Below are 14963 nucleotides of genomic sequence, written 5' to 3'. Positions count from 1 at the left end.
AGCCGTCACCATTCTATAGATGAGGATGCCAGGACTCTGGGAAATAATATGCCCACAGTCATCAGGGAGCCTGGGTAAAGCCAGGTTATTTCTGCATGGATTTTTGTAAGCTACACTGAAAGTGTCCTCAGCATTCAGGGCCTATCTCAGTATTTGCCTAGAGTAATTGGTCGGATTTATACATCTTAAAATCTCATTTTAAAATAAATTTTAAATGTGTTTGTTTCCCAGATAACCTCTTTGCGACCAACCAGAATGGATACTACTGTCACTCTCTGACAAGTTTGGATCGAGCTCAGATTGACCTCAGTGGTCGGATCCGAAACGGCAGTGTATACAGTGCACACAGCACTAACTCCCTGAACAACCCGCAGCCCTACCTGCAGCCGTCCCCCATGTCCTCTAACCCGAGCATCACGGGGAGTGACGTCATGAGACCCGACTACGTGCCGTCCCACCGGCACAGCGCCCTGATCCCCCCGTCGTACCGCCCGACCCCAGATTACGAGACGGTGATGAAGCAGCTCAACAGAGGCATGGTGCACGCCGGAAGGCAGAGCCACTCGCTGCGAAACCTCAACATCGGCAACTCGTACGCCTACAGCAGGCCCGACGCGCTGGTGTACAGCCAGCCGGAAATTCGGGAGCACGCCCCCTTCACCTCCCCGCAGTCGGCCCACTACCCGTTCAGCCTGAACTACAGTTTCCACAGCCCGTCCCCGTACCCGCACCCCGCCGAGCGGCGGCCCGTGGTGGGTGCCGTCAGTGTGCCTGAGCTGACCAACGTGCAGCTGCAGGCGCAGGACTACCCGGCCCCCAACATCATGCGGACGCAGGTGTATCGCCCGCCCCCGCCCTACCCGCCCCCGCGGCCGGCCAACAGCACCCCGGACCTGTCCCGCCACCTGTACATAAGCAGCAGCAACCCCGACCTCATCACCAGGCGCGTGCACCACTCGGTGCAGACGTTCCAGGAGGCTAGCCTGCCCGTGGCGCACTCCTTGCAGGAGGTCAGCGAGCCGCTTACGGCCGCCCGGCGCGCGCACCTGCACAAGAGGAACAGCATCGAGGTGGCCGGGTTGGCGCACAGCCTTGAGGGCCTGCGGCTCAAGGAGCGCACCCTGTCCGCGTCAGCCGCCGACCCGCCGCCCAGGCCCGTCTCGGCGGGCTCCCAGCCCGGTGGCTGCCCCGAAAGGGCTGAGCGGGACCAGGCGGACGAGCGGGGAGGCCTGGGCTACGGCCACAAGAAATCTCTCTCTGACGCCACCATGCTGATCCACAGCAGCGAGGACGAGGAGGACCTGGAAGAGGAGATCGCCTCGCTGGCGGTGCCCTTTCCCCGGGGCCGCCACTCCCCGGAGCAGCAGGCCGGCCCCTCCCGCGGCCCCTGCGCCCCCACCGCCGCTGCCCCGGGCTCCCTGCACGGCCGCGACACTGCGGCCGCGCTCGCGGAGGCCACCCGGCCCCGCAGAGAGGGGCTGCTCACGCCCTCCATGTCCGAGTCCGACCTCACCACGTCGGGGCGCTACCGAGCCAGGAGGGACTCCCTGAAGCAGCGGCCGGTGTCCGATCTCCTCTCGGGGAAGAAGAACGTTGTGGAAGGCCTTCCGCCGCTAGGGGTAAGCCGAGTGTGCGGCTGTGCCCGCGTCGGGCCGTCGGCACCTGCGGAGCGCCGGCCCCGCTCCGTGCATCCCCCCTTTGACTTTCCATTCTGGCCCTTTCAACTTTTGTGTCTTCGCGCTCTTCTCCCCCCCCCCCCCCCCTTATTTCCATCGTATTTGGAACACTTGGAGTTTATCTATGGAAATAAGGGGGACCGATTAGACTTTTAGTGGTTTTGCTGGAGATAATAAATTAGAGGAAGTGAAAAGGTAAACTCAGGAGACTGAATGGAATGCAATGGGATGAAATGGGATGTGGATGGGGATGGAATGGATGAAAGAAGGGAAGGAGGGAGGGAAGGGTTCTCTGGTTTGAGGTACGGTTGCTAAGCAGCCGGTTTAGAAACACCGTGTGGTGATGCAGCGGTGCGGGGCTGTGTTGTTCTGTTTGCCGTTTGCTGCGTGGTATCTGAGAGGAGCATCCCCCGCAGGGAAGTGTTGCTGATGTCAGAGTGTGTGGATACAACTTGAATTGCCTGGCCATGATCTCTGAGGGCCGCAGAGGGATTCTGGAGACAAAACACCCGAGAGCTCCAGGTCTCTTTAAAAGAAAGATTAAGTGAATTGAGAGCCTAAAGAAGGTCCTTGTAGAAAACGCAGCTCTTTGATACTCATTATAATAAATAACCATGAGTTGCACACTTCTTACTTATTTGGGGCAAAATATAAAAGCATAACATCATCTCTAGCTGCCATTCCTGGAGCATTTACCATGTTCTGAGGCATGTCCAGCTTACAACAGGCCTATTGTTCCTTCAGAAAAGAAAACAGACTCTGAGATGTTAAGTAACTTTTCCAAGGTCACACAGCTAGTGGGTGACTGAACTGGAATTTTAAAGCCATGTTTATCTCTGCAACCTACTCTCTGATCATCTACTCCGTTCTGTGTTGAGGTATATTGTATATGATTTTTTTTTAAAGATTTTCTTTATTTATTTGACAGAGAGATAGCGAGAGCAGGAACACAAGCAGGGGGAGTGGGAGAGAGAGAAACAGGCTTCTGGCTGAGCAGGGAGCCCGATGCGGGGCTCGATCCCAGGACCCTGGGATCATGACCTGAGCCGAAGGCAGATGCTTAATGACTGAGCCACCCAGGCGCTCCTGTATATGATATTTTATTAAGTAGTTATTGCTTGTCTAAGCCTTGCTGTTTTCTGTCTTTCCACCGAAACTTTTTGAGTCCCCAAGCACTGGCCATGCGTTTGTGCCTTTGTCATTTAAGCACGGCCGCTCTAAGTCATCTTGTTGCATTGCTCAGGCTTCTGGCTCCTTATTGCCCACGTCTTCACGCCCGGAGCCCTGCCCTCTGATCGAGCTAAAGTGATTAATCAGCCTATCCATTCTGTCTCCCAGTTACTCCCAGTGCCCTGGCAGCTAGGACTCCTCCCCCATCTCTGATAGCCTGTATACTCAGACTTGAGGACCCATCACAAGCATAGTAGTATCTTCAAAAACTGGAAGAAAATTCACACACTTTTACAGTGAGTATGCAATTGATTGGTAGAGGCAGACTGAAGCCATTTAACAACAGTGCGGTGGATTTAAGTGTGTTTGCTTTTAATGAATTTGGGGTTTGAATTTTAAGTTTTTTTTTTTAATTTTTCTTGGTAAACCTTCTTACCTACCTGACATTCTTGGTAGCATTCTTACCTACCTGAAAAGTAAAGAACAGGGTCTTAGGTTGGCTCGAGTGGAAGGTATGGATTCATGATCAATGATTCAGGGTAGAAACAGGGTGTGAATGTGTCTCTGAAAGGTAATTCTACCTGAGTCCCTGAGCCAGCTGGACAGGGTCCTTTTCATAGTTAATACTCTTTCCCTAATTACATCAAGAACTATCTCTTTTTGTTTTTTGTTTTCTTAGAGAAAGAGAAAGTGTGTGAGCAGGGGGAGGGGCAGATAGAGAGGGAGAGAGAGAATCTTAAGCGCTTGGAGCCTGACGTGGGGCTCGATTTCCCCACCCTGAGATCATGACCTGAGCTGGAATCAAGAGTCAGACGCTTAACCAACTGAGCCACCCAAGTGTCCCACAACTAGCCATCATTTTTATGCATGACCCGAGTCTTTTCCCCAAATGATACTTGTTTTGAGTACAGTCCATCATTTCAAGTTTATTGTCCCTGTATCTTTTGAATGGGATATAGCAAGATCCCCTAAATCTGAGGCTTTTGATTAGTTTGGTTCTCTAAAAATACAAGTTTTCTCCCTTGCTGACTTTTAAGACCCACAGTATTAGTACAATTCTGTGATTAGATTATGCTCTTGATCCCCTTCTTTGGCATAACGGATTCTCCTTGCTTGAAGAACGTGTATGGCAGCTGTGGCTTGGGGGAAAGGTCTAGGACCTAGGATGGAAGAACCTGGGTCTGAGGCTAGACCCTCCCGTGTATTAGTTCTCTGGCCTGTGGGCTGGACCTGGCAGCACCAGAACCACATCTCCGTCTGTAGCATGGGGACGGTCACCCTGCTCTGCCTGCTGTGGTAAGTCCCACGGAAGGTTAGGCAGGAAAAATGCTTTGTAAATTCTGTGGTGGGGCTGAGATGACTTTAAGGAAAGGTTTTTTACTGTTTTGACACTGATGACCATTTATAACGAGACAGCTGTGTGACCTTGGGCAAGCTGTCCCATCTCTCTGACTCTGCTCAGTTGTAGCGGAGGCTGACCCCAGAGAGTTGTGGCGCGTGGAGAATGTTCAGACGAAGTTAGCTCATTACTGTGCGGTGCGTCATCCTGACTTCCCGAGAACTGAAGCGCTCAACCCCCTGCTAAACTCCTGGGACTCCTCATAGTGACAGGGGGTTGCCATGACCTTCACTGTTACCACAGACAAACCGAGTTCACATACTAAATGTGAATTCAGGTTATGGGAGTTTAGTATTAAAAACAGTGAACTAAATTGCAGACAAGCAGAAACATTTTAGAGTTCTCCACCCTTCTCCACCTCCAGGAACTTGATTGTTATCTGAAAAAGAGTGGGCCAGTTGGAGTGCTCCCCACAGGAAGGTACAGATTTTCTGCTGGTGCACCCTCAGTCCTGGCCGGTGCTTCTCACATGAATCACTGAAGACCGCGTGTTTGTACTCGGAGGGCAGCATGGCTGACCGTGCGCATCCTTCCTCCCGTGCGGGCTTTAGACCCCGGCCTTGCGGCCAGCCCCGTCCATCGGGCATGTGGTGTGGCAGCCTCCTGACCTCGCTCTCACGCAGGGAAGAGCCGGAGCCGCCCTGTCCAGGGGGGCGGGCTTGAGTTTTCAGAAGTCTTGTGAGCCACTTGGTGTCTCATTGGCAGCTTGAGATTGGCCACGGTGGGAGAATTCGCACCATGCCAACTGGCCAACTGTGCGCGTCAGACACCCCCTCCCCAGCCAGTTGGTAACCAGCTGCAGCATACGGGCGGCGTTTTCTGCGCAGGTCAGAATCGTGACACTTGAGCCTCTTGCTCCCAGGCTGGTAGGACTGGAGTAAAGCTGATTTCATTTGTGAGTCGGAACTGAGAAAACCACTGCTGTCAAACAAGGGCTACTGTCCTAGCGACTGTGGCTTCCGAGGAGACTCCGCCTGCTCGGGCTTGTCCGCCGAGGAGGGGAAGATCGTTACTTCCATAGTCACGTTAGGAGATGCACATTTTCAGGAGACTGATACCCTGTCCTGTACCCTGCCTTCCTGGTGTCACCATGGAGATTTCAGTCCTGTTGTCTTTCCCTGGTTGAAAATGCGGCAGTTCCGAGGTGTAGTGAGCCAACCCAGGTCACCCCAGTCTGCAACAGAACGTAGGGCAGGAGAGAGAGAGAGCGACCCCAGAAAACATGTAATTTTTTCAGAATGGCTTAAAGAACTGGTTTTTATCTTTAAAAAACCACAAAAGCCTATGGCAGTCATGCGACTGCATTTAAAACCCTTTCTGTGGACTGCCGCTGATTTTTGTGTGCGTGTCATGTTTTGAAATTGGGGAGCTCTGTGAAGGAATGCTGTCTGCCTGGAGCCTCACCTCTCATTACAACAGAGACTTGAAACGAATTGCATTTCAAAATCTCCTATCTGTAAGACTTATCAGGGCTTTGGCCTTGAAAGGAATGTCTTCCTCCCAGTGTTTGTTTAAACAAACGTGTGTGTGGCATGTACCTCTCCTGTGGGTGTTGGCGAAGAAGAACACTCCTTCTGTTTGTTTCCAGTCCTCAGTCCCCTGAAGTGTCTTTTCCGGGGGGGGGGGTGTATTTGTGTATATTTCATATATACATATAAATATTTTTATAGGGAATGAAAAAGAGCCGGGTAGATGCAAAAAAAATTGGTCCTCTCAAATTGGCTGCCCTAAATGGACTCTCCCTATCCCGACTGCCTCTGCCTGATGAAGGAAAGGAAGTGCCCGCCAGAGCCACCAATGACGAGAGGGTACGTATGAGACGTATAGAGCGAGTGGTATGCTTTCTCTGGGACGTCCCTAACACGCTACAAAAATGCCTTCGGATTTTAGTGAATTTGCTAATACGTCTAATTATTGTGAATGTTAAGGCATCTTATAACCTGGATGTCAAAAATTGGGGCAAATCTGTTAATAGGTAATTTTAGAGTAAATGTTGATTTTTTTTTGTTTGTTCCTGGGTGTTCTTTACCTTCTTCCGGCCATCTGCAGCAGTCTTGATTTTTGATGGCTTTAAATTAGAGGAATTCTACAAGGAATTCTACTCCATATGAATACAACCGGGAAAGAGAGCAGACATTGACTACTTTCATTGTATTGAAAATTTATCTCAGGTGTAAACAGTTACTGAATTTTTCATGACTCTCTTTGTGATCAAGATATATTTGCTATGAGGTTTTATTGTATCAAAATCAGACAGGCATGAATTAATGCTATGTAAAAATTTGCTTACAACAGGATTCTGGAGATAATTTCAATATTTACTACTTTTTTCAGTTTTTGTATATCATAGATTAGAAAATTGAAGCATTTGTTCATAGAGACTGGAACTGATTCTCCTACCCTAGGGTTTACTGTTCTCCAGGAGAACTTTCTCTTCCTTAGGGTCACAAACTGACCATAGATTTAGAGAAAATGAATTCAAATTATTGTCGGCCAGTTTTCACCCTTAAACAGAACTCTCCATTCTGCTTCTCACCAACAAGGTGATTTTGTTATTTTAACTCTTACTATTACGGCTTGTTGAAAATTTAGTTTTGATGTCATCTAGAGTTTTCAGTACTAGAAAATGCTAAACTTGAAGCAGGAAAGAAGATTTCAGATGTGCCATCGGAATGCAGCTTGGACGTGTGATGATACTCATATTGTTCCACGTATTCCATTTTACAGTGTAAAATTCTGGAACAGAGGTTAGAACAGGGAATGGTATTCACAGAATATGAAAAAATTCTTAAAAAACGGCTAGTTGATGGGGAGTGCTCAACAGCACGACTCCCTGAAAACGCAGAAAGAAATCGATTCCAAGATGTCCTTCCCTATGACGACGCCAGAGTGGAGCTGGTCCCAACTAAAGAAAACAACACTGGCTACATCAACGCGTCACATATTAAGGTAAGAGCAGTGGGCGAGGCCGTAACGGCTGTGAAGTTGTGAGTTCAGTTACGAGAACGGTAAGAACTGTATTCTTGTTCAGTCTAAAAACAGCCTAGTTGGGGCCTTTGTGAGAACTCAGGTTATAAACCGGGAAATCCGTACACCGTGGCTGGGTAGGAAGTGTTTACCAGCAGAGCCAAAGCCGCCTTCCCCTCCCACATGCTAAGCCCCTCTGCCCCCAGCACTGTGGCCAGGACTCAGGGAGCGCTCTTCTGCCGGACCTTAGTTAGGTCTTTGTTCCTATAAATCTGAAGATCTCTTTCTGGCATAAATTCTCTCCAGAACGGCAGAATTGCTAGTTTTCTGTTATCACATACCTGCATTGATTCTTACGTGACAAAGGTGTCTGGTTTGGTTGGTTTGTTTATTTTAGAGAGCGAGCAGGGGAGGGGCAGAGGGATAGGGAAAGAGTCCAGAGCGGACTCCTGGCTCAGCACAGAGCCGGACACAGGGCCTCCATCCCACAACCCTGAGATCCAGACCTGAGCCACAGCCAAGAGTGGGACACTTAACCGACTGAGCCACCCAGGCGCCCCGTCTGGGTTTTTTAATGGTGTTCACCAAAGCTTTTCCTTATGATGGTGACATCTTCTTTTTGCTTTTTCCCTGTGATCACTTCTCAGCATCGTTTTGTTCTTTGGAGAAGTGGTGCCACTTTTTCCTTGGAGACAGTGTCATGCCATTTAACTGGGGTAATGTTACACCCAGTGAGATGGGAAAAGGTGATGCTGATCCCCAACTAGGAGGTGAGGAGACAGGTGCTTTGTCTTCTGCAGCATTTTACCTTTTGTGTGTGCTGGCTGGAGACCCAGTGTGTTCATTTTGGGAAGGAGACGATGCTTCCCTATTGGGAGTGAATGAGGAAGTATCCACGGTCAGGAGTTTTTCTTCTTTCCCACATTTTATTTTGTTTGCAAGTGGTATTTGATGAGTGCATGTTCACGCCTGGGGCTTCCAGAGACCTGGCAGTCTGCCTGCAAATGCGGGTGCCCTTGGTGGTCTTGGGGAATCTGTGCATGTGCTTTTTAATATGGGTATGATTTATTTAAAAACCCAGCGTTTTGGTGGAATAACTCATCCAGTCTCATGACAGGATAGATGAGAACTGAATAAAGTCATTGTCCTATGTGGGTATAGCAGAATCTTCAGGGACCAACTGAAGACCAGTGCAAGGCGGCTGAGCCTCGGAATTCCTAGACCTACCGCTTACCAGCGCCGGGCCTCCCTGTGCTTTCCTCTGAATAAAGCGCTGACACCTCCCCCTTGGGCCTGTCCACAGAGCCCTCCCCCTTGTTCGCTGCTAGCACCCGGGGCTGGCCGCTGAGTGCGCCCGCCGTCAGTGAGGGGATGCAGCCGAGACTCTGGGCCGGCAGCCTTGAATGCGGCTGTGGGCAGAGTAGCACGGGGCCCTTGGGAAGCAGCCGCTGTGGCCCCCAAATGTCAGCGGGCATGGGCTTTACCCCAGATCTCCTGACTACGGATCCAGCGACCACTCTGCTCCCTTACCCTGTTCTCAAGGAGGTGCAGCCTCAGGTGGAAACTTAGAATCCGTTCAGGGGGGTGATCTTGACTCAAGTTCAGAGGCAAGACCACTTTAAGCAGGAATATTTTTTCTGTCCTAGAAATCTGGTATTTAACCTCGGTTTTGGTTTAATTGTTCCTACTTCTCCCAATGTGTTTAATACTTCGTGAGAGGAAACTGTGTTTGAAATTTAGCATACTCTTATGTTGATACTATTTTGATAAGAAGAAGAATCATAACAACAGCAATAAGAACTATTTATTGAGAACCTATTATGTACAGGCACCATATACATTGCCTCATTTAATTCTGCCAACGGCGCGATGAGGGTACATGACATTTTTATTTTACAGATGAGAGCAGAGGGTCAAAGAGGTTAAGCAAATTGTCCCAGGGCACATAGATATTATGTGAATTCAGAGTATGTAAGTTTAAAAATAGATAGTGATGGGAATTGTATTAACAAGGAAAAGGGATAAGAAAAATCTTTGTTCTGAATAATTCAGTTCATCTTTTCGTACTGCCATAAACAAATGCGCATATATGCCTGCATACATACATATATAACATGCACATTAATTAAAATTTAAAGATTTATTTAGAGAGAGCAGGGGAGGAGGGGCAGAGGGAGAGAGAGAGAATCCCCAGCAGACTCCCCACTGAGTGCGGCCCCCATCGTGGGGCTCGACCTCACAACCCTGAGTTCATGACCTGAGCCGAAATCAAGAGTTGGCCGCTTAACCGACTGAGCCACCCAGGCACCCCACACATTAATTTTTTTAAAAAGTCTTTTCTAATTTCAGGTCTCTGTCAGTGGAATTGAGTGGGATTATATTGCCACACAGGGGCCACTACAGAATACCTGTCAGGACTTTTGGCAGATGGTGTGGGAACAGGGAATTGCCATTATAGCAATGGTGACTGCAGAAGAGGTAAGTGCTCATTTCCCTTAATTGATTTTCTCAGCCTGAGAACAGTTCGTGTTGATCCTGGGGGCTCCTGACCTTTAAAGGAGGAGGGACAGGGTGGGGTTGCGGTTCTGCATTTCGGACATACAGTCTGTATGAAAGGGTCTCCGCTGCTGGATCTGGTGTTGTGTTCTGACTGCACGCGTCCTTCACAGGAGGGCGGCAGGGAGAAGAGCTTCAGGTACTGGCCACGACTGGGTTCCCGGCACAACACAGTCACCTACGGGAGGTTTAAGATCACAACGCGGTTCCGCACGGACTCCGGCTGCTATGCCACCACAGGCTTGAAGCTGAAGCACCTGCTCACGGGGCAGGAGAGGACTGTCTGGCATCTCCAGTACACCGACTGGCCCGAGCACGGCTGTCCCGAGGGCCTCACGGGCTTCTTATGTAAGTGTCTTCGTACCAGCACAGCCTCTGCTTAAATCATCCACACGGAGGAAGACTTCAGCTCCTGAAAATACTTCCTTTATGATGTCCCATAGAGGCTTTGGACTTGCTTTATTATTTTTTTTCTTAAGATTTTATTCATTTATTTGAGAGAGAGATTGAGAGCATGAGCTGGGGGAGCACGGCAGAGGCAGAGGGAGAAGGAGGCTCCCCGCCGAGCAGGGAGCCCGACGCGGGGCTCGATCCTGGGACCCTGGGATCATGAGCCGAGCCGAAGGCAGACGCTTAACCCACTGTGCCACCCAGGTGCCGCTGGACTTGGTTTAAAATAAAGGCTTTAAGTGTTTAGAGGAGGCTTAACAGAAAAAAGTTTTTAAAGTATGGTTTGGTGGCGAGTAGAAGGACTCTTAGAGACTGTCTCCTCCACCTCATTTTGTAGGGGAGCAGAGGCAGTGACGATCACACTGTGATCGGTTAGCAGTTGGGGGTATTAACTGGCACCCAGGGCTCTTTTTCCGGAGTCCTCCTAATCAGTGATGATAATCTGGAAATTGTCACTTTGATGGGCCTTAATCTCTGTTAATTTTCTGTTTCATTGATATTCCACAGCATACCTTGAGGAGATCCAGTCTGTTCGACGCCATACAAATAGTACCAGTGAACCAAGAAGTCCCAACCCTCCGTTGCTGGTCCACTGCAGTGCTGGGGTGGGAAGGACTGGCGTCGTCATTTTGTCGGAGATCATGATCGCCTGTCTGGAACACAATGAGGTACGAGGTCCTTGTTGGTCAGGGGGAGAAGCAGGCCGGGCACGAGGCTGGGGAAGAAAGGAACTGGTGACCTACCGGTTCTCTCTGAACAAGTTCCCCGGAGGCTTCTTCTAGAAGATGCTAAGGTAGGAAAGTGTCTGTGTCTTGACCGGAGTTCTGCTGGGACTGCTCCCCTCTCTGCGGGGGACTGCGTCCCACTCACCCCCGTCTCTCCATCCAGGTGCTGGACATCCCCCGGGTGCTGGACCTGCTGCGGCAGCAGAGAATGATGATGGTGCAGACCCTCTGCCAGTACACGTTCGTGTACCGAGTTCTCATTCAGTTCCTGAAGAGCTCAAGGCTCATATAGGCTCCCACGGCTCGTGACGGGGACCCGATGGTGGGACGCGATGACAGCTGACAAGAGCGCTTGCCTGACTCGTGTCTCCTCGCGGCCACGAGTGGCGCCTGGACGGCGGCGCACGCAGGGAGCCATGCAGAGCACAGGGCCAGGCAGGGGCTGAAGGAGACGCACGCGGTCCCTGGGGCCTTGCCCCCTCCCCTCTCCGACTTGCAGCACCTGCACGCTTCTTAGAGGCTGTTTGCTACGCAGCTCTCTGCTGTACCGAGGCTGTGCCGGGCGGCCTGGGCAGTCAGTAAGGCGTATCGATCTCTGTCTTGGACATCTTGGAATTTTATGTTATGACTAAAGTGTTTGGGGTTTTCTTGTTGAGAAACTGAACTTTCCATGGGAATGGTCCACAGGTGTGATTGGTTCCTATGTAAGTTTGTATTTAAAACCATGGTACTGTCTCTTGTTATTTTTTTAAAAAACCTTAACAACTTAGTTACCAAACCCAAAACTACAAGAAGAATCTAAAAGTGTTATTTTGAAACATAGAAAGCATTTTTATATTCAGAAAATTTTTTATCCTAAAATATTCTATATATTTGTACCTTCTCTATTTTCCAAACGAGAGTTCAGCTCATTAAGTTACTGAAATGAATCAGTTACTGTAAGAGAAAGTCGGGAAGGAAGGCACATTATTGGAAATGTGAGACAATACTCAGAAGTCACTATTTTTTTTCAGTATTATTTATAAACCTAAACGAGTTTGATCTTATTGGCAGAAACTGAAGTGAAAAACAATTGCATAGGTTGGTTTTAAGCACTTTGTTGTTAAAGACAAATCTGAATTTTAGTATATGTGTTGCCTGATAGATGAGACGGTAACAGTGAGTATCCAGAAATGTTTGGAAGAAGTAAGGGCTAAGCGTATGTGGGGTGGTCAGGGCGAGAGTAAGTGCAGCGGAAATGCAAGATGGCAAACGCAAGATGCCTTTGACAGAAGTACAGTATTAACTCTGCTCACACTGAGAGGCTGGGATGGAGAGAGGGGGCCCGGGGGATGGCGGCTGAGCCCCCAGAGGGGAGGTACCCCCGGGAAGTTCACGTCACTCTCCGTGACTCACTTTGTTTCCTTAGAGTTCTTGTACCTAAACATCTATTCTTTTTTAATAGTCAGGTTCATATTACCATGAAAAGAAGCCTTGAAGAGGCTTTATTTTCTTCTGATTGGAAAAAGGGAAGAGTTAGTAATAGTTTCACCCATTTCCCAAAACTGCAGCCCAGACCACTTGTGGGGCCCCCAGAGATCGCTGTGCTGTTCAAGAGGCGCTGGGGTTTTTAGCTCTCCGATCCCCTAACTTCACCCCTGAGGTTAATGTTAGCTTCTTGGTTCCTCCCCGCCCCCCACCCCCCCCCCACCCCCGTTCCGGTGCACCGATCGCATCCCGGTGGCTGAGCTAGAGAGGGAGAGTGTGGCCTTTGGTCAGGGCTGTGAGGGACTTGAGTAGGTAAGGACTTACTGGGTACGTTTCACTGCGGAGCCATCTCATTTTTCCTTCTGAGGCTGCTTCTCTAAAATGCAGAGCTTCCAAAATGCCGCATCCAGGGCTATTCCCCGAATGACAGTGTCCAAGGGATGGTTCTGATTCCCACGTTCACTCCGAAGACGGTTTAACTCACTGTTGAACGTGACTGCCGAGTGTGTGTTGTCAGCTGGGAGACCCGATTTGCTTCATACGGTGTGGATCTGCCTATCTCTGGGTTACCCAGAAACCAGCCCTTCAGAGGGTCATTCAGGACATAGTAATGAAAACGACTACTGGAAGTGGACACATTGCTCACTTAGGGACAAGATGTTAATTTTAAACCTGAAATTGTTTTAAGAGTCCTGTTTAAATAACAGTAGACCCAAGTGTAAATATTGAGAAAGAGCTCCCAGAATGGGATAAGGATTTTTATGATCATATTTCCCATCTCCACACCGAATAAAGGATGGGAGTGTTTTCAGTGTTTTTGGGTTTTTTTCTTCCATGGTACGTTTTTTTTTTTTTTTTAAATGCTTTTCTGTCAGGTTTAAACATTTTGAAGTGTTCCATTGACAAGAACATACTGTAAAACAAAAATCTAAAGAGTAATATATGGTATATTTGTGTTCCAGTTGTAATAATTATAAGTAGATTACTTCTGAGGGCGAAATTACACTATTTAAATGTCATTCTTAAAATGTCACATGTTTGACCAGCTTCTAAGACCCATGTAATTTTTTGTCCCTTTTGAATAAACTTTTTCAGTTAGTGAATATGAAAGTATTTCTGAATAAAAATCGACATTACTGGACTTTGAAGTAATGTGATTTTCAAGAGCAAACTGTACAACATTTAGGCTTCATAGGTTTACCACCACCGAATGGAGAATGTTGCTGTCTGCCAAAGTTATACAATGCTTCGCTATCTCAGTGTCTCTTTAGTTCCTTGAGATTCTAAATTTCATAGCAAAATTACCAAAATGTACATTTTCACAAAAAGTAGGTTACAAACCAGTGTTTTCCAATGGATTGATTTTGGCATCTCTGGCATCAGTCTTCCTGATTAGTGGGGTCTTTTGATGAAATATTCTCCTGAGAGTTTTGAGCACAGAAAAGTGTTCATTTAGAATGTTAAGTGCAGTCATTAGTAATTACTTTCCTCTGGAACACCTACTGTGAAGTATTCTGAAAACCCTAGTATTTAGCCTTCAAAACCCTTTGGCAGAATAAAAACAGAAGGTGGCTGGACCTGTCCTTCCTTTGAAGCTTCCAGAAAGAGCAAGGTCTAGGCAGAGACACAGAGGAAGAGTGTGTCAGGGGGGAGGGTTGAGTGATGACATTAATCAAGGCCAACTTTTCTGAGAAGCTTTCATCGTCAGAAGAAAGCCCCTTTAGGATGGGTTGATATGTTAATATTCACAACATTTAGAAGATACATATGTATATGTTATATATATAATATAAAACCTCATGTTTTAAAATGTACAACTGGAGGTCAGCTGCACTGTAGGAACAGGTTTGAGATTTGCATGAACAAATGGAAGCAAGAATTGCTGTTTGTTGTAAATTGTTTTTAAAATCAGACTTTTAAAGTTTTAATTTATTTATTCATTTTAAGCAATCTCTGCACCCAACATGGGGTTCAGATTCATGACCCTGAGATCTGGAGTCACATGCTCCTTCGACTGAGCCAGTCAGGTGCCCCTAAAATCGGACTTTTTAAAGGAACTCTTCGGGATATAAATTTAGGGAACTTCTTTCCCATCAAGATTTCATGTGGAGCAAGCTAAAACTATCTTTTTTTTTTTTTCCAGTTTAAAGTTTATTTTAAAAAAGAGATCTAAATTGGAGGGGCTCTTTATTGAGCTGAGAGACATTTCAAAAATAGAGGAATAAGTACAGTAAGAATTTGCCTGGAAAAACATTTCTCAAAAGAACATGACTTTTTCAAACTCCTCTAGATAAGGGCTCTGTTCCAGTATCTACAATTATAGAGAAATGAGGAAAAATCTGAAAGTCCAGTTATTTAAAGTTTGCACGTGTTGGGGATGAGTGGATTGAGGATTTTAGGAAACCATTGACGGGGTCCTCGGGCGGTTAAGGTGGCATAGTTTTCTGTATATTACAGTCAGTTCCCAAATAAAAATTATGCTCTAAAAGTTCAGATGTATGTGTGTGGAATTATTGAGAAAAACAGTAATATTTCCCCTTCTAAACAGTATTC

The 14963-nt window shown here is 47.8% G+C and overlaps 1 protein-coding gene across 4 annotated transcripts in view; it reads left to right on the top strand.

Annotated features, from left to right (window-relative positions):
* PTPN21 (protein tyrosine phosphatase non-receptor type 21) overlaps nucleotides 1–13337 on the top strand; it is a 71793-nt gene extending 58456 nt beyond the window's left edge. For all 4 annotated transcript variants that reach the window (XM_073895703.1, XM_073895705.1, XM_073895706.1 and 1 more), the window contains exons 13-19: nucleotides 232–1619; nucleotides 5916–6053; nucleotides 6973–7194; nucleotides 9562–9690; nucleotides 9882–10116; nucleotides 10726–10886; nucleotides 11107–13337. In XM_073895703.1, the coding sequence (XP_073751804.1) occupies nucleotides 232–1619; nucleotides 5916–6053; nucleotides 6973–7194; nucleotides 9562–9690; nucleotides 9882–10116; nucleotides 10726–10886; nucleotides 11107–11235 (2402 nt within the window). In that variant the 3' untranslated portion in view covers nucleotides 11236–13337. The remainder of the gene's footprint in view (nucleotides 1–231; nucleotides 1620–5915; nucleotides 6054–6972; nucleotides 7195–9561; nucleotides 9691–9881; nucleotides 10117–10725; nucleotides 10887–11106) is intronic.
* Nucleotides 13338–14963: the final 1626 nt, after the last annotated feature.

Source organism: Callorhinus ursinus, unplaced genomic scaffold (assembly GCF_003265705.2).
Source record: "Callorhinus ursinus isolate GAN/ISIS: 27379988/994484 unplaced genomic scaffold, GSC_fseal_2.0 scaffold8, whole genome shotgun sequence".
In the NCBI taxonomy this organism is placed as follows: domain Eukaryota; kingdom Metazoa; phylum Chordata; class Mammalia; order Carnivora; family Otariidae; genus Callorhinus; species Callorhinus ursinus.
This window is presented reverse-complemented; position numbering and strand designations above follow the sequence as displayed.